The sequence below is a fragment of the Poecilia formosa genome, unplaced genomic scaffold (assembly GCF_000485575.1).
Source record: "Poecilia formosa unplaced genomic scaffold, Poecilia_formosa-5.1.2 Scaffold44, whole genome shotgun sequence".
In the NCBI taxonomy this organism is placed as follows: Eukaryota; Metazoa; Chordata; class Actinopteri; order Cyprinodontiformes; family Poeciliidae; genus Poecilia; species Poecilia formosa.
Window position 1 is genome coordinate 941,271 of NW_006799983.1, and position 20,389 is coordinate 961,659.

A 20,389-nucleotide genomic window follows, 5' to 3' on the forward strand; every position below is an offset into this window, starting at 1 on the left:
CCTGTCGGCGCCGACAGGTTGGTCATAAGAGGGTTAAAGACTTTCTCAATACAGGTCTTTAAATCTGTAAAGATGATGCTTGGTCCTTTAAATTAACTACAATTTGTACCCACTGAAATACTCCTACAGTTAAATTAATTAGGGTATTTGTTTCGACTGCAAACTTGTTAAAGCCTTTTCTAATTTTGAACATGGCAGAGACAGATTTGCTCATTAGAAATGACCCTTTGCAGAAAGAAACTCCCTGGGCTGACAATTTTCCACATTTAAATGAGGTACAAAGCACACTTTTAGGATAAATCCCATCCCTATTTATTTATGCAGACAACAGCTAAAGGAAACGGCTTTGCATTCTGAATGACTGGAACCATTTATGTTGCGCAATTGTCATGGAAAAAAAATACCGTCAGCTGAAAGCTCGTAGAAATATTAGTGCAGGAGAAGAAAAGTGGAGACATTGCAACATTTTGATTCATTCCATTATCTTGCATATTGCAGCACCACTTATTAAATTAGAAAAAACCGTTATGACATAATTCCTCCACCCAAATGACAGGGAGTGCATTGTCAGTTCAGGAACGGACTTAATCTCTCTCTGCTAATTAAACTACGAAAAAAAAAGATGTTCAGCTGCATTTCTTTGATCACTTCTGCATTTACTGTGAAGAACTTCAAACTTATGCAAAAATAAATGCAACTTGGTGTTGGAGATTGATGGGCTGCATTTCTTTGTGAATGTCTACCTTCTTACTCCCCGACAGTGAGGAGCAAGTATACATACATGCTGGTAAGAACAACACAGGAAACTTAGAGGGTCAAGTTAAGGAATTTATTAGAGAAGGGTGAATATAAAGTTACTGTATGCAGGGATTCTATTCTCAGAGCAAACCACAACTAATCAATCCTCTCTGTCTAAATGATACGCTACACAACTTCCAAACAAGCTCATCATAGTTAGTGATGAAATCTATAAATAAAAGAGATTTTAAAGGGGAATACATTAGACCATAAATGTGCTTTGGTAGAAAAAAGAAAACACCATGTGGATTATTGTCATAGTAATCGTTATGAGGAAGGAAACTATTCGGATCCTGATGCTTCTCAGGATTTTTAACATAGGATATTCCTAAAACTACAGGTTAACATTCAGATTGGAAGAAAAAAAAAAAATCAAGAGGGGTCAAAACCACCAATTTATTCAGCATAGAATGATTCCTCTACTCATTCAGTTTCCATTCAGTTTTAGTGTGTTCACAAGCAGCCAGTCTGCAGCACGTTAATGATATAGCTAGAATATCGACTGGGATTTTTTCTTTTTTGTTATTTGTCCCTTTTCCTCTTTTGATAAATATTAAGTCCCGGTTTTCAGAAGTAGTTTGTCACATTTTGGCTCTCACATTAAGCTACAATAGGATCAATAAATACTATCGGGTGTGTTGGTGTTCTGTGAGCCATGAAGACCACAGTGTTAGCCGAGCCACAGTAAAGGCAGTTAAATATGTACTGCAGTCCTCCTGCGGTGTCACCAAGCACACACAGCAAACAGAAGTAGATTAACACAATGTGAAAAGGGACTTTTTTTTTCACCGACTTATACCATCGTGTTTTGTTGTTTTTTTTTGTTTTTTTTTTATTTTATATTTTTATTTTAGAAGGAGTCCATGGCCTTGAATTCACTGAGGGCCTGGACGGGGGATATGTGTTTCTTCTGGGAGCCTCGTCGCACGCGCGTCTGGCATTCCTCTGGTTTCTCCCGTTTGACCAAAGGCTTCTTCTCGGGAGCCTTCATGCGCCAGGAAACCACCGGTGAGTTAACCGCGGCCGTGCCGTAAACCTTCTGGTATTTGGTGGAGGCTACATAGGATGCCTTTACAGTCAGCACCACAGCATTCATGAGGTTTTTGGCTGCCTGGATCAGAGAGGTGGCGCTGTCCAACTACAGGAGGGAGAATAAAGAAAAACGTCAAAAAGGCAATGTGTGACATGAGGGAAAAGAGCAATTACTTTCTTGGCTTCGCCTTCAACGTTAGGATGCAGAAGCTATGTGAAGTACCTTTCGGGATCTCGGATGCATCTAGCAATTAAGATGGATAAAAATACGGCCCTCGCTATATGACTACTTATTTTAGTATTTCTTAATGAGCAGACGCAAGGGTCAGGTCTACCTCTGTCTACTTCTGTTTTGTTTGCCTGACATTTAAGGGCCGGCGGCCAGGGGGCCTCCTCCTACATCACACTGAGATGAGTCAACTGTTTCAATTTAATGAGTGTGGAGTCCAGCTGGCCACCATGAAAAGGTTGAAATCTCAGCAGGACTTGCATATCTAATGTGAAGAAAAGCTACGAGAAAGCAGAGAAATCATGGAGTATCAACTAAACACGCATTGGAAGCCAAAGTATAAATAATAAAATAAGTCAAGTTGAACTTTAAGTGGGCAAGCGACATAATGTAAATGGGGCAAAATGAAATGAAAGTGCCCTGTTTATTCTCGTCGTCTTCTGTGTACCGATGACTGCGTGACAATGCAGATAAGAGAAGGGTGATTAAGGATTTAGACAGCAAAAAATGTCTTAAAGCAATTTTGTGAATTAGAGCACATTAAAGATAATTAGTTCAAACTAGGGCTGGGTGATAAATCGGTTCTGTTGAATAATTGAATTTGCTGTTTATGAAGATTTAATTTTCTGAAAATCTGAATTTTTTGCAGCGAGGGCTTCAGAGTGACATCATCCCACTCAAGGCCTTCCCTCTTGTTTTACAACCAGATTTCACAGCTTGCAGTTACTTGGACTTAGAAACCAGGTCAACTTCCGGAAGAGATGATTGAAATAAAACCAAGTTTTTGAAAACATTTTCTGTAATTTGTAATTTCTTTTTCAAAGAATAACGAAATTGGATGTTTTTATTTGTAAGGCATATTTGTCTAGTACAGATATCTTGTAAAGGAGTCCCTCTCTAAAATCAGCACCTTTAGGTTAAACCAAACTATCCTATAGTCTTACTTCGACAAACTTTTAGTCAAAATGATAACAATAAGGCATCAAACCACAAGAATAACTTAGCAGTTGTAAATCACAGTGGTGGCACTACCATGTCCGAAGTTAACTAATAAAGTGTCAAGAATTCATTTAAACCTCAAACTATTATACAGGATGATGAGCACATAAAACTGGGCTGCTGAATCAAAACAACAGTTCCAGGAATCTCATCTTTGAAGTTCTTATTCTAGTCCTCAAAGTTTCGTCTTTGCCGGGAAACAACTGAGCCTCTGATATTTCTAGCAGAAAGAGACACGAAACCTTTCCAAGAGCAGATTTGCTATGTACTGCATTTTATTCCAAATTGAGGTCCTAATATGTTTTTTTAGTTATTAAAGATGTATATTGTTGAGTCAACATACATCTTTGGAATCTGCCTGAGATTTCATAAACAAAAATGCTGATAGTGATGAATAAAGACATTGGAATTTTCATCAGTGGTTTCCCCCCGGAAAGGGAAGAGGGAAAAGAGAGATTTCCAGTAATTATTTAATTACTTTTTAAATATTTAGTCCAACTATATATCATTTATCAATTTTTCAAGTAAAAGAAAAAAGTTCAAATATATTTCTTGGGCTGACTAATTTGTAATTCCCTGTTTTCATATATAAATTAAAATGAGAATAAGAGACTGGACATATATTTATAAAATCTTAAAATCTCTCAAAACAGAACGTAAAGCCTATAAATACTAAAATTTAATCATTTGAATGTATTTCTTTGTCTTTCGGGACAACACGGAAATTAACTGATAAAATAGCTAAATTTAAGATGCCTGTTAATGAACAGACAGAGATGAATCAATAATGGATCAGCATCTGGAAGACATGTGAGTTAAACACACAAGATGAGGTTAAATTCTTCTATAAAACCTTCTATGTTTTCCTAACCAACAATGAAGCATGTTGAATTAGGACATGCATATAATTATTAAACAAAGACACCTTTTACTGAAGTAGAAAGCTCTGAAATGTGCAATAAATCCACTATGGTACATTTTGAATTTCCACACATTGTATAATTAGAACTGCTAAGCAAACACACTCAGTGAATTGATTGGTATTTGATTAGATATGTATTTCTCTGATTAATATTCAACTCATAGTGAAACAACATGAACACTGGCTGACTATTGCGCAATAACAGACAGCCCTTTGTTTCAAATTGACATATAGGTTGGATTTACTCTGGTGGTACCAAAACTATAACGTGGTTAAGTGTGGTGGTGCATAACCATCATCAGATTCATCTAATTAAGTTTTCACTTGAGCTAACTGTGGTAAAGGTAGGATGTCACGCACTGATTACTAATAAATTAACTTTGACTGCATCAATAATGATTAGAAAACCACCTGGAGATCTTGTTTACGTGATGCAAAGTTTAATTGTGAAACAATGATCTTGTTTTTTTTAAAGTAATAATAATAGTTATTATTATTATTATTTTGCATTAGCATCATTCTGCATAATCCTTTAACCTGTCATCTCAGCTCCATTGTGACCTCAAGCAAAAAAAAAAACCAAAAAAAAAATAGCTTAAATAGTCAACTGTAGGGGTTTGGTGATTAAAAACCTGTCTGGGACAATCAGGGATGATGGAGAAGAACATGTGCTGTTTTCAAATGACAAACTTACCCCAGAAACAATGAGCTCTCCGCCCAGATTCTGCACCTCCGCCTTCACCTTGCTACAAATGTTGAGCTGATGACAGTACAGGGCGATTCTCTGCAGGTAGGCCAGCAGATCCTGCTTGCAGGCTGAGTCAGGGCACTAAATTGTAACGGGGGAAGAGAAATAAAAATTGTTTAAAAAACATGAACGTGAAATAAAAAGCTGTTTATGTTCTTATTGCAGCAAAAAGAAATACAGATTCTACACTGGACTGAAGTCTGGACTTTAATAGAGCCATTCTAACACACAGATACCCTTTCATGATAGTAAGTAACAAAAAGGTAAAAGGATGACGGAGGTATAAAATGTTTGTATGGCACTGAATCATCCGTTGTTTATTACAATGTACAACATAAACCATTAAGGGATTTAGAGTGAGCAGGAAATTGTGGAATTGGGATGCTTAAGATTCAATAATACTCTGGGTGAAACAGTGTCTGCATTCATAAAATAAAGCTTTTTGGTTGAATCTTGACTGAAAGTGCCTTGTCAATGGTATAATGTGAAAAAAAGAACACTGCTGAAAAGATTTCATAGTCTCAATCCACTCAAAGACATAAAATTGGCAGGAGAAAAGGTCAATGGCTTCAATACACTGTTGCAAAAATCCTCCTGCCTATTAAAGAACACTTGCATAATTCTAAAAAGTAGATTCCCCCCACCCCCTCCTAAAAAAATTCATGACTCAAACTCTGCCAAATTGGATTGCTATATGGGAGTTGTTTGTGATTGAAGTCAGGGTTATTTTAGTGCAGAACGAGAGGGAAAACAGCAGGCTTCACACATTCTGGGATGCAAATTACTCTACAACTTCTCTGCACAGGGCATTAGCTTGGAGACGTGATTCCTTCTTTTTCCATACTCATTTGCCCTTGTCGCTTTAAAGGAACCAGAAGTCCTGACCTGGTCCTTTTGTCCTTTGTGCTACTTCAGCAGCGCAAAAAAAAAAAAAAAAAGACTACTCATACAGTGCAGCAAATGGACCAGCGTGGAATACAAGGACAGCCTCATTGGTTGTCCCGCTATCACACAGTTTGCCCTCGTAATTCCATCTGGAGGCCTTCCAGAAGCTAGCCATGGCCCACTAACCTCTCAGTGGGTAAAGAACTCTGCATCAGCTGCTTAAACACTGAGAGCATCATTTTGTGAAACACCTTTTTTTCTTCTGTTTTTTTTTTTTTTTATAGCATTAATATTAAACGGTCCAAACTGGGACATTCAGCAGACCTGCATAGTGAAATCCAAAAGTCATTTACCTGACTTCTGGCCTGAAGGAGAGGGAGGTGGTAAGTTAAACATCTCTAATAGGCGCATACTGTACCTCCCCAAGGACTTGAGGAAGCCTTTGCCACTCAGATCCTTTCTTTTCCTCTGACAAAAGCCCTTTCACGCTAAAACAAATAGTATTAACTGACTGGAGGTGCTTTTCCCTGGTGGTTAGAAATTCAGTGTAAAACAGTTTTTCTGTTGTTCGGTGAGATGTTTCATTCTTACGCCCACAAATGTACACTCAATGACCAAATTATTAGGTACACCTCTTCTATTGTTCAACATCAACAGTGAATCTGACAATCACACAGGAGAAACCAAGAGCTGGTTTATCTGACATGCCTTTTGTTGAAGCCAAACCGGCTGTAAAACAGCTAACCACCACAAACTTTAAAGAAGAATACAACATCAGTGTCATCCAGAAACATTTTGCCTCACATGCAAAACAGACGGCAAAGCTTTTAGCGTGTTAATCAATTTATCGTGCTCCCTTTCTTCAGATATGGGTCAAAAATAGTCGAACGTTCACTGACCGAACAACTTGCCACCATGGATACTTTACATTTGTAGTTCTTATGCATTTTTTGAAAAGTGATTGATATATATTCAGCTGCCTCGTTGTTAAAAGACTTTAAACATATGTTACCCATCTTCTGATGACTATTTCCAGAACGATATGTACCAAGCCATAAAAACGGATTTTTAGATTATTAACCCAACAGAACACCTTTAGGATGTGACATGAGACATGTGCAGCCAATAATTCTTCACCAAATGTATGATGCCATTATATCAATATATTCTAAGAAAAAAAGTGGTTCAACCCAGTAAAAGCCAGATGTACCTGATAAAGTTGCTGGTAAATATATAATGGTAAAGTATCCCGGGCTGCAACTAACGATTATTTTAGTAATTGATTAATCTATTGATTAGTCTGAATTGATCAATTAATTGGATTAAAAAGTAGCCACATTCTGCAGAATTTACATTTAACCACTTAAGATTATTGAACAAAAATATTAAAATTGTACTATAAATGCAAGTATACAATTAAATTCCTTTTTCAAAAAAAAAAAGAAAAGAAACATTTAAACAGAATTTTAACCAGGCGTTGCTAAACATGTGCCACTGTTCGAGCATTTTTACAAACAAAAGACTTCTCTGACCGTGCTCTTTCAGAAAAAGGAACTGTTTTGAATCTGCATGCTCCAGATTAACGATTTATCCATTACTTAAATTGGTTGACAATTAATTCAATAACTGATTCATCACGATTAACCCAATTAATTCAGCCAAAAAAGGTTTTACTGTGGATTCTACAAATCTAGGAATGGGACTTTGTAAGGTCCTGTGAAGAACCACATTAAGCGACACTGATCTGAAGCTGCTAACTCATTCAGCAGCCGGTGAGGACTGGGCTGCGGGTGCGGTGGGGGTCTTGAGGGGACATGTTTCTCGCTGGGCATTATCGCTGCATCGCCACTCCTGGCTAGCGTCACCACTAACAACACTTCAGGCCCAGGCGCACACATACAGGCGCAGCACCGCCTCAGGCGAGTTTGATGCAGACATGACACGATTGTTTCCCACTGTATGGCTGACTAATAGTCCACTGCTATCACCGATTCCCTGTTGATGTAAATAAATTGTACGGCCTATTACTTTGCTGGGCTCATTGAAGCTCTTACATTTCCCCTCCTTGTCTGACACGGTGAAGCAGAATTCATTACTGACTAGTCAGAAAACACTCCTTGCTTTACCGCCTGACTTGGTTCGACCCTCTGAATATTCTTTCTGACCGCAAATGCCACTGTGGTTCCTGTTCTGTAAAACAGTCTTTTTGTCTTTTGTTTATGCCTAATTTAAGAAAAAGAATTCATCATGGATATTTAGCAAAAATCCTTTAAAAGAAGAAGAAAAAAAAAAAACTTTAGTGTTCTGCCTCATACTGATGAACGGCTTTTTCATAAAGCGTTCACTTCGTAAGCTGCAGCCATGAAATATGTTTTTTCTTATCTTTGTTTATGGCTTTTTTGTGGCATATAATAAATATCTAATGAAAGAAAAAAAAAAACAAGACATTCAAAACGAATGACGAATGACATGTGGACAACACAGTGACGGACACATCCAGATACACACAGTGATACATGCCCTCCAATGGAAAGCTGTCACAAAGTAGGCTCTCTTTCAATGTTAAGTTCTTATGTAAAAAGACAAGCCTTTGGCTCTTAGCAGGGTTTAACATAAGGCAACTGGGAACCTCAGAGGAACAGGAACACATTACATATTACTTATAAGACTTTTTATTTAGAAAAATTAGAGGAAAAGGCAGACAATTAAACGGCAGAAGCAGTGTGTGAACAAAGAGGTCTACCTTTACTGCTCAGGAATAGTGATTAAAAGCAACTAGTTGTGACTAATCAAAAGCACTTAACTAATTCTTGGCAGGTTGGAATCAATATTGTGGAAAGCTATTAATTCTGCTCATCAATCTGAGACAGTAATAAGGCTATTTCAAGACCATTAGGAGTGAATCCTTTCACAGTAATAAATACAATATTTTTCAAGAGCAGGAAATGCAATATAATGAACAACAGGTTGGTTACCTTTATCCAGATAACCTGACTAATTAGCTAATTAATATTGACACGCTCTTTGTATTAATATGCAGAGCAATATGGTGAAAAGGATTAATACCCAGCACACTTGAAAACTACTATTTGATTTATAGGATGCTTAGTTTGCGGTTCTGCTTGTCTACCTATGAATACTAAAATTACAACAACTAAAAGATATATTTCCTAGACGTATACAAAGTACATATAACCTGAGAATCGAAAGAGGGTTTACTTTTTTTTTAAATTGCTGTATGTTAAACATTATAAAAGCCTGTGCTATAAATCAATTTTAGAAAAAAAAAACAAACAAAAAAAAAAAAAACAGTAAAACCCGAGATCGTCTTCCACCATCTTCCATGCTGTATTCCTACAAGAGTCGGAACTGCTGATTTCATAACTTAAGCGGAATGAAATGTTAAACACTTGTTTATCTTTTTTTGCTATAATTCATCATATGCCATGTAGTTCCTGAAAGGAAACAAAAATGAAAAGCATTCTCCTAGTTTTGCAGACTTTCTCAAGCTGCTTTTGAACTCCTGTCTTTTGGATCTGCTCTGACAGGGTGACATGCCAACACTTTAAAAAGGAAAAAATGTGGACAAGTTACCCCGTAAACGTTGTTCATAACTTCATGACATAAGCTATACAAAGAACAAAGACTCTCAATATTCTGACAAGCTGATATTTCCGGGATTAGATACGTCGACTCAGCAGAAGCAATGCTCAATGCTGCACTTATCTTGTTCTGAATCCGCTAACAACCAGTAGTGCCGGTTAAGCTCTGCCTTCTGTTTTTACCAAAGAGTCTTTTATTTACACAGAACATCACATCACACTGGGGTTCACTGCTGTCAGCAAGCCACAAGGACTTTGCGTGTGGAGTCCTGCATTTTTATGTGACAAATGATGAAACACCTCCATGTCTAGCTGTACGCTTTTTAGTCAACTAAATAATTTCTTTACCTGACGCTTCAAAGGATTTCTTAATTGTACTCAGAGCTCAAGCTGAAAGCTAAATAAAAAGATACTTAAATGAAAAAGGAAAAAAAAAGAAATGTGATTACTTGGATGTTTATTCATACCAACACCCAATCCCACTACTGTGTATCTGCCTTGACTTTCATCTTTATTGGAAGAATACTCTGCTGTAGGTAAGTAGCGCTTCACCTTTCTAATGTAGCCCATGCTGTTTACTTTTCAGCAAACCCAAAGTGCCAAGGGTTGTTTTGAAACTGCTAAAATACATCCACCATGTACGAGACATGCATTTCAAAATGTATTCATGTTCAACTCAAATATCACAGGAAATTGCATTACTTCGTTTATTGCTTCGTTTTACTGTCATTCTGTATGCACCAATGAAGATTCATTGTCCTCTGCATATAAAGTGGCTGCAACTGATAGGAGTCTGACCTACATTCACTTTAATTCATTAAATATGTATTTATCCACTTGGGTCCTATACACTGTGCCTAGACAATTGGACATTCACCATAAGATAAATAATTATTTAAAATAAATAATAAAAATAAAAACTAGTTGGTGATACCACAGTCAATGTATGCAATATGTCCAGGCACAGAATAGCACTGTATTATACACGCTTCATACCAATAGATATGCACTGCACACATCTGCACATGACACGCACCCCACATATTTCAATAAAATAACGTTTTTTTTTGTCAACAAGTGGAGCATCCATGTTCATCAGGCATGAAAATTAGCACAGTAGCCAGTTACAATGTTGTTCTTTTATTACTTTTGAATAGCTCTCTGAACAGCTTTAATATCTACTGTACAATACATTAATTAAATTAATTGCTTAAAAATGATTGAATCCTACACTAAAGATTTGCTCTGAAATATTTGGTGTAAAATGTTAAATCGTTCTTCATAGTAAAATATTAAAAAAAAACAAAAAAACAAAAACGACAGCCCAAAAAAACTGGATGTTCCCTGATTGTCAATCACTACCTTCCCCTAGACCCCATCTCAACCCTCACCCCCCGTGTGGGCCACAGGGGGTTACTGATGCTTTCAGTCTCAAAGTGATATGAATCAAACTCTTTGCCCTACATAGTAATCAGCTGAATGACACCCACTGAGATTGCAGAAGAGAACATTTCACAAAGATTTGGCAGCATTGTTGAAGCAGACAAGAAAGGAATGAATGTTATTTCAGAGACATGTCCTCCGCTCCTCTGGATGAATTTCAGAAACATCCAAAGTTTCTGCCAAAGAAAACTTAAGTTGTTTGGCAGCAAATGCTTATGATATTTTATGTCGGGTTGCACAGAATTTAATGCAGCACTTATTGCTGTGCAACAACAGAGAATGTGCAGACCGCAGTAGAAATGTTATTCGAAATTAATAAAATAGTGCAAACACCAGCATGTGTGTAAACACTGAGTTTGTTGTTTAGTTATAGTCATAAAACAAAAGAAAATATAAATCAACGGAAACTATTAAGACAGAACTCAAACAATTTTACAAGGAAGAGTAAAGTAAAACTGCATCATCCAGATGTGAAAACATCCGAACCCATCTACCCAAAGTCCGTGCTGCGTTTGCACCAAAAAGTGCATCTACTAAATATCGACTTGAAGGGAGTCAATAAATATGCAGTCACCTGTGTTAAATATTTTCATTTCATTAGTTTGCCAACAGCCAAATTATGTTGATCATGATTGATTTGTTAAAGTAATATAAGTTTAAACATGCAAGGGAGTGAAGACTTTTTATAGGTAGTGTTTGTGGCATCCTAGAGTTCCATGTCCATTCAACTTTTGAACCTTTGTTTTGAACCTCAGCCTACAAATTCTTTATTAACCACAAATTTGACTCTGACAGCATAAATGAAAACATACACAACCTACCAAAGAAATTAAAGTCTAATAAATCGACATACGTTTGGATATCAACTTATCCACTGCGACGAAAGAACATGTGATATTTAGCATTATTTATTGTGTCAGTGCTTGAGATAGAAGAAAGAAGCATAGAAAATGGGGGCAGAAAGACATTGTGGGACTGAGGTTCCCAAAAGCCTTTTTGTCAAAGTCAAGTACAATATTTAAATGACTATGAAAGAGCTTGCTGCCCTCTCATCATTCTACGCTGAATTGTCTTCTTGTGCTCATCAATAGGACTGACAAGGTTTACCACTTACCTAGAGTAGCGCAAAGATATTTCTACATAATGTCAAGCTGCAGTGTTCTCAACAAGCCCACCTTACAAGAATGTGCGAATGCAAAATACTTGTCTTCTTTATGCACAACAAGGACAGGGAATCGATGTTATCTGCTTTTGTTGCATGTTTTTACGATGTGATAAAGAATAAAACTGATGTCTTTGGTTTTAATAAGCTTTGCCTTTTTGTTCTGCTTGCCTGGGTGGGGAGACTAGTCAGAATTCGTACTCAAGCTAAAGCACCACAACTTCAACGGATTTTTCCTCAAGTAAAAGAACAAAATAGCAACCAAAAAAAGTTACACAAGAGTTAAAAAGTATTTGGTAAAAAGGTCACTCCCAGTGCTCATTAGCCGAGTGTTTTGATATCATAGCATATGATTTGATATTTACAAATTATGTAATTAGATGGACAAGATATAAACATATTTGAAAATAAATAGATACATTACTGTGAAAAAAAAAAAAAATCAAGTCAAACTTTTTTCTGAATCAATTATTTTCAAAGTAAAACAATTGAAACAAATACTTATAGTAATGTCTATATATGTTAGACCAGGGTAAGGTGCCATCAGTGACAACATCCACGTTTAACTTTATATTCACTTGACCTAAAAATGGCTCAGGAGAGAAAATAACATTAAAATTATGAAGTTTGTGTACAAACGAGACGTCTCACTTTAACAAACTATGGGTGGGGTGGTCAAAACATGTTTGATCTTCTTCATTCACTAAAGTTACTCGCTGTGGGTCGAGTAGCCAGAAATTACACACAAGTAAGAGTAGCGACACTTCACAGCAATGTTACTCAAGTAACAGTAAAAAGTATGGTGTGGTAAAACTAAAAACTCAATGTACATCTTTATCAAAGACTTACACAAGCAAATTTAACTGAGTAAATGTAACTAGTCACTGGCCACTACTGTCTGCTTGTCGCGGTGAATGTTCGAGATAGTCAACACATGCCGAAAATAAAACGCCCTTATATTCCACTATGTCCAGCAGAAAGCTCTGATGTCTCTAGAAGTGTGACAGAAGGCTCTGCATATTCAGCACGGCCTCGGCTAAGAAATGTTAAAGTGAGAATCAAAAATGGCAAGCCACCTGGCCTCTTTATTACAGCAAACTGTTCATTTCCGACACAGGTTCTTCAAGTGATTTGCCTCATGGCGTGCAGGATTCCCTCCCACTCGAGCCTTGTTAAACACTGATTGTCATTTGGCAGTCCACAAGCCAACAAGCGAATACACTCACAAACAAAATAGTTGAAGCTTCTTAGTGCCGTTTGCTACAAAGTGTGGGCTAAACAACAGGTGTGACCTCAAGTAGAAACAAGTGCGGTTACATCCGAGACAAACAGAAAAACGTATCCCTGTTGGTGATCGTTAATACATAGGAGGGAATGTAGCAAAGCAGAATTCAGAGTCAGATTGTGCAGTGCAATATGTTCAGGATGGTGTGACTGGAGCTAAGCAGTGTCAGCACTGACTGCAGCTGCCTCCTGTCCCGCTGAACGCTTTGCATACTCTACGGCTCCAACAACGAGCAGACACTTCACAGTATGCCAGCAGCTGAAGACTTGCTGGTATATTTCTGGTAAGTCGCATACTGTCACAATAACAGAGGGAGTACAAAATGTGGAGATACTGGTGTAATAAAATCATGTTTTCCAACATATTTAGAGATAAACGTCTTTTCCTTTTTCCCCCCGCTTGTCTAAACCACCTGTTTGCTACAGGACCTTAGACCTGAGAGTAATACTGACAAAGATAAAACCAAATCTAAAATCCCTGAGTATATGTGATAAAAGCAAAGGTGAAGTGCACTTTTTGATTCGTCTGATATTATGGGAGTGGTCATATATTATATGTCTGATGTGACTCCTAAATTCTTAGTAAGTACTTACAGCTAAGGTTGGACTGAAAGCTGCAATATGTAATGGCTCTCAGTGCTAACTAGAAACAAACAATCAGAGCCAGGAGGAGGGTCTTAGCTCTGCCAATCACCCACATGTATGTGTTGCTCATCCCAATGTTTGACAGATAATTCATTTTGGAATTAGACTCTTTTCTTTATACTAATGCAAACCTAGAAAATGCATCTATTTTGTTCTCAACGTCATAGGGTAAAAAGGGACAGAACACAATACTAGCAAGACGTAGCTAATAAAATAGAAAATGAGTGTACAGAGAAGGTCTATAACTTCCTAAGCATATGTTTGGCACACTCCACTTTTATTAACTGTGACTGGCAGGGCTAATTCTTTAATAAACGTTTTGACAAATAAATCATTAAGGGGCCTTTTATCTAAAGTTTCTTGCTTTGACAAATTGGTGTAGATAAATGGTAAAGAATGCTTCANAAAAAAAAAAAAAAAAAGACTACTCATACAGTGCAGCAAATGGACCAGCGTGGAATACAAGGACAGCCTCATTGGTTGTCCCGCTATCACACAGTTTGCCCTCGTAATTCCATCTGGAGGCCTTCCAGAAGCTAGCCATGGCCCACTAACCTCTCAGTGGGTAAAGAACTCTGCATCAGCTGCTTAAACACTGAGAGCATCATTTTGTGAAACACCTTTTTTTCTTCTGTTTTTTTTTTTTTTTATAGCATTAATATTAAACGGTCCAAACTGGGACATTCAGCAGACCTGCATAGTGAAATCCAAAAGTCATTTACCTGACTTCTGGCCTGAAGGAGAGGGAGGTGGTAAGTTAAACATCTCTAATAGGCGCATACTGTACCTCCCCAAGGACTTGAGGAAGCCTTTGCCACTCAGATCCTTTCTTTTCCTCTGACAAAAGCCCTTTCACGCTAAAACAAATAGTATTAACTGACTGGAGGTGCTTTTCCCTGGTGGTTAGAAATTCAGTGTAAAACAGTTTTTCTGTTGTTCGGTGAGATGTTTCATTCTTACGCCCACAAATGTACACTCAATGACCAAATTATTAGGTACACCTCTTCTATTGTTCAACATCAACAGTGAATCTGACAATCACACAGGAGAAACCAAGAGCTGGTTTATCTGACATGCCTTTTGTTGAAGCCAAACCGGCTGTAAAACAGCTAACCACCACAAACTTTAAAGAAGAATACAACATCAGTGTCATCTAGAAACATGTTGCCTCGCATGCAAAACAGACGGCAAAGCTTTTAGCGTGTTAATCAATTTATCGTGCTCCCTTTCTTCAGATATGGGTCAAAAATAGTCGAACGTTCACAGACCGAACAACTTGCCACCATGGATACTTTACATTTGTAGTTCTTATGCATTTTTTGAAAAGTGATTGATATATATTCAGCTGCCTCGTTGTTAAAAGACTTTAAACATATGTTACCCATCTTCTGATGACTATTTCCAGAACGATATGTACCAAGCCATAAAAACGGATTTTTAGATTATTAACCCAACAGAACACTTTTAGGATGTGACATGAGACATGTGCAGCCAATAATTCTTCACCAAATGTATGATGCCATTATATCAATATATTCTAAGAAAAAAAGTGGTTCAACCCAGTAAAAGCCAGATGTACCTGATAAAGTTGCTGGTAAATATATAATGGTAAAGTATCTCGGGCTGCAACTAACGATTATTTTAGTAATTGATTAATCTATTGATTAGTCTGAATTGATCAATTAATTGGATTAAAAAGTAGCCACATTCTGCAGAATTTACATTTAACCACTTAAGATTATTGAACAAAAATATTAAAATTGTACTATAAATGCAAGTATACAATTAAATTCCTTTTTCAAAAAAAAAAAGAAAAGAAACATTTAAACAGAATTTTAACCAGGCGTTGCTAAACATGTGCCACTGTTCGAGCATTTTTACAAACAAAAGACTTCTCTGACCGTGCTCTTTCAGAAAAAGGAACTGTTTTGAATCTGCATGCTCCAGATTAACGATTTATCCATTACTTAAATTGGTTGACAATTAATTCAATAACTGATTCATCACGATTAACCCAATTAATTCAGCCAAAAAAGGTTTTACTGTGGATTCTACAAATCTAGGAATGGGACTTTGTAAGGTCCTGTGAAGAACCACATTAAGCGACACTGATCTGAAGCTGCTAACTCATTCAGCAGCCGGTGAGGACTGGGCTGCGGGTGCGGTGGGGGTCTTGAGGGGACATGTTTCTCGCTGGGCATTATCGCTGCATCGCCACTCCTGGCTAGCGTCACCACTAACAACACTTCAGGCCCAGGCGCACACATACAGGCGCAGCACCGCCTCAGGCGAGTTTGATGCAGACATGACACGATTGTTTCCCACTGTATGGCTGACTAATAGTCCACTGCTATCACCGATTCCCTGTTGATGTAAATAAATTGTACGGCCTATTACTTTGCTGGGCTCATTGAAGCTCTTACATTTCCCCTCCTTGTCTGACACGGTGAAGCAGAATTCATTACTGACTAGTCAGAAAACACTCCTTGCTTTACCGCCTGACTTGGTTCGACCCTCTGAATATTCTTTCTGACCGCAAATGCCACTGTGGTTCCTGTTCTGTAAAACAGTCTTTTTGTCTTTTGTTTATGCCTAATTTAAGAAAAAGAATTCATCATGGATATTTAGCAAAAATCCTTTAAAAGAAGAAGAAAAAAAAAAAACTTTAGTGTTCTGCCTCATACTGATGAACGGCTTTTTCATAAAGCGTTCACTTCGTAAGCTGCAGCCATGAAATATGTTTTTTCTTATCTTTGTTTATGGCTTTTTTGTGGCATATAATAAATATCTAATGAAAGAAAAAAAAAAACAAGACATTCAAAACGAATGACGAATGACATGTGGACAACACAGTGACGGACACATCCAGATACACACAGTGATACATGCCCTCCAATGGAAAGCTGTCACAAAGTAGGCTCTCTTTCAATGTTAAGTTCTTATGTAAAAAGACAAGCCTTTGGCTCTTAGCAGGGTTTAACATAAGGCAACTGGGAACCTCAGAGGAACAGGAACACATTACATATTACTTATAAGACTTTTTATTTAGAAAAATTAGAGGAAAAGGCAGACAATTAAACGGCAGAAGCAGTGTGTGAACAAAGAGGTCTACCTTTACTGCTCAGGAATAGTGATTAAAAGCAACTAGTTGTGACTAATCAAAAGCACTTAACTAATTCTTGGCAGGTTGGAATCAATATTGTGGAAAGCTATTAATTCTGCTCATCAATCTGAGACAGTAATAAGGCTATTTCAAGACCATTAGGAGTGAATCCTTTCACAGTAATAAATACAATATTTTTCAAGAGCAGGAAATGCAATATAATGAACAACAGGTTGGTTACCTTTATCCAGATAACCTGACTAATTAGCTAATTAATATTGACACGCTCTTTGTATTAATATGCAGAGCAATATGGTGAAAAGGATTAATACCCAGCACACTTGAAAACTACTATTTGATTTATAGGATGCTTAGTTTGCGGTTCTGCTTGTCTACCTATGAATACTAAAATTACAACAACTAAAAGATATATTTCCTAGACGTATACAAAGTACATATAACCTAAGAATCGAAAGAGAGTTTACTTTCTTTTTTAAATTGCTGTATGTTAAACATTATAAAACCCTGTGCTATAAATCAATTTTAGAAATGCTGTATTCCTACAAGAGTCGGAACTGCTGATTTCATAACTTAAGCGGAATGAAATGTTAAACAGTTGTTTATCTTTTTTTTTGCTATAATTCATCATATGCCATGTAGTTCCTGAAAGGAAACAAAAATGAAAAGCATTCTCCTAGTTTTGCAGACTTTCTCAAGCTGCTTTTGAACTCCTGTCTTTTGGATCTGCTCTGACAGGGTGACATGCCAACACTTTAAAAAGGAAAAAATGTGGACAAGTTACCCCGTAAACGTTGTTCATAACTTCATGACATAAGCTATACAAAGAACAAAGACTCTCAATATTCTGACAAGCTGATATTTCCGGGATTAGATACGTCGACTCAGCAGAAGCAATGCTCAATGCTGCACTTATCTTGTTCTGAATCCGCTAACAACCAGTAGTGCCGGTTAAGCTCTGCCTTCTGTTTTTACCAAAGAGTCTTTTATTTACACAGAACATCACATCACACTGGGGTTCACTGCTGTCAGCAAGCCACAAGGACTTTGCGTGTGGAGTCCTGCATTTTTATGTGACAAATGATGAAACACCTCCATGTCTAGCTGTACGCTTTTTAGTCAACTAAATAATTTCTTTACCTGACGCTTCAAAGGATTTCTTAATTGTACTCAGAGCTCAAGCTGAAAGCTAAATAAAAAGATACTTAAATGAAAAAGGAAAAAAAAAGAAATGTGATTACTTGGATGTTTATTCATACCAACACCCAATCCCACTACTGTGTATCTGCCTTGACTTTCATCTTTATTGGAAGAATACTCTGCTGTAGGTAAGTAGCGCTTCACCTTTCTAATGTAGCCCATGCTGTTTACTTTTCAGCAAACCCAAAGTGCCAAGGGTTGTTTTGAAACTGCTAAAATACATCCACCATGTACGAGACATGCATTTCAAAATGTATTCATGTTCAACTCAAATATCACAGGAAATTGCATTACTTCGTTTATTGCTTCGTTTTACTGTCATTCTGTATGCACCAATGAAGATTCATTGTCCTCTGCATATAAAGTGGCTGCAACTGATAGGAGTCTGACCTACATTCACTTTAATTCATTAAATATGTATTTATCCACTTGGGTCCTATACACTGTGCCTAGACAATTGGACATTCACCATAAGATAAATAATTATTTAAAATAAATAATAAAAATAAAAACTAGTTGGTGATACCACAGTCAATGTATGCAATATGTCCAGGCACAGAATAGCACTGTATTATACACGCTTCATACCAATAGATATGCACTGCACACATCTGCACATGACACGCACCCCACATATTTCAATAAAATAACGTTTTTTTTTGTCAACAAGTGGAGCATCCATGTTCATCAGGCATGAAAATTAGCACAGTAGCCAGTTACAATGTTGTTCTTTTATTACTTTTGAATAGCTCTCTGAACAGCTTTAATATCTACTGTACAATACATTAATTAAATTAATTGCTTAAAAATGATTGAATCCTACACTAAAGATTTGCTCTGAAATATTTGGTGTAAAATGTTAAATCGTTCTTCATAGTAAAATATTAAAAAAAAACAAAAAAACAAAAACGACAGCCCAAAAAAACTGGATGTTCCCTGATTGTCAATCACTACCTTCCCCTAGACCCCATCTCAACCCTCACCCCCCGTGTGGGCCACAGGGGGTTACTGATGCTTTCAGTCTCAAAGTGATATGAATCAAACTCTTTGCCCTACATAGTAATCAGCTGAATGACACCCACTGAGATTGCAGAAGAGAACATTTCACAAAGATTTGGCAGCATTGTTGAAGCAGACAAGAAAGGAATGAATGTTATTTCAGAGACATGTCCTCCGCTCCTCTGGATGAATTTCAGAAACATCCAAAGTTTCTGCCAAAGAAAACTTAAGTTGTTTGGCAGCAAATGCTTATGATATTTTATGTCGGGTTGCACAGAATTTAATGCAGCACTTATTGCTGTGCAACAACAGAGAATGTGCAGACCGCAGTAGAAATGTTATTCGAAATTAATAAAATAGTGCAAACACCAGCATGTGTGTAAACACTGAGTTTGTTGTTTAGTTATAGTCATAAAACAAAAGAAAATATAAATCAACGGAAACTATTAAGACAGAACTCAAACAATTTTACAAGGAAGAGTAAAGTAAAACTGCATCATCCAGATGTGAAAACATCCGAACCCATCTACCCAAAGTCCGTGCTGCGTTTGCACCAAAAAGTGCATCTACTAAATATCGACTTGAAGGGAGTCAATAAATATGCAGTCACCTGTGTTAAATATTTTCATTTCATTAGTTTGCCAACAGCCAAATTATGTTGATCATGATTGATTTGTTAAAGTAATATAAGTTTAAACATGCAAGGGAGTGAAGACTTTTTATAGGTAGTGTTTGTGGCATCCTAGAGTTCCATGTCCATTCAACTTTTGAACCTTTGTTTTGAACCTCAGCCTACAAATTCTTTATTAACCACAAATTTGACTCTGACAGCATAAATGAAAACATACACAACCTACCAAAGAAATTAAAGTCTAATAAATCGACATACGTTTGGATATCAACTTATCCACTGCGACGAAAGAACATGTGATATTTAGCATTATTTATTGTGTCAGTGCTTGAGATAGAAGAAAGAAGCATAGAAAATGGGGGCAGAAAGACATTGTGGGACTGAGGTTCCCAAAAGCCTTTTTGTCAAAGTCAAGTACAATATTTAAATGACTATGAAAGAGCTTGCTGCCCTCTCATCATTCTACGCTGAATTGTCTTCTTGTGCTCATCAATAGGACTGACAAGGTTTACCACTTACCTAGAGTAGCGCAAAGATATTTCTACATAATGTCAAGCTGCAGTGTTCTCAACAAGCCCACCTTACAAGAATGTGCGAATGCAAAATACTTGTCTTCTTTATGCACAACAAGGACAGGGAATCGATGTTATCTGCTTTTGTTGCATGTTTTTACGATGTGATAAAGAATA

At 37.1% G+C, this 20,389-nt stretch overlaps 1 protein-coding gene across 1 annotated transcript in view; it reads right to left on the reverse strand.

Annotated features, from left to right (window-relative positions):
• Positions 1–815: 815 nt before the first annotated feature.
• The window catches only part of ctnna2 (catenin (cadherin-associated protein), alpha 2), a 257,593-nt gene continuing 238,019 nt past the window's right edge, over positions 816–20,389 (reverse strand). Inside the window, exons 11-12 of the mRNA XM_007551842.2 lie at positions 4,675–4,809; positions 816–1,936 (exon numbers count right to left, since the gene is read on the reverse strand). Of these exons, the coding sequence (XP_007551904.1) occupies positions 1,649–1,936; positions 4,675–4,809 (423 nt within the window). The 3' untranslated portion in view covers positions 816–1,648. The remainder of the gene's footprint in view (positions 1,937–4,674; positions 4,810–20,389) is intronic.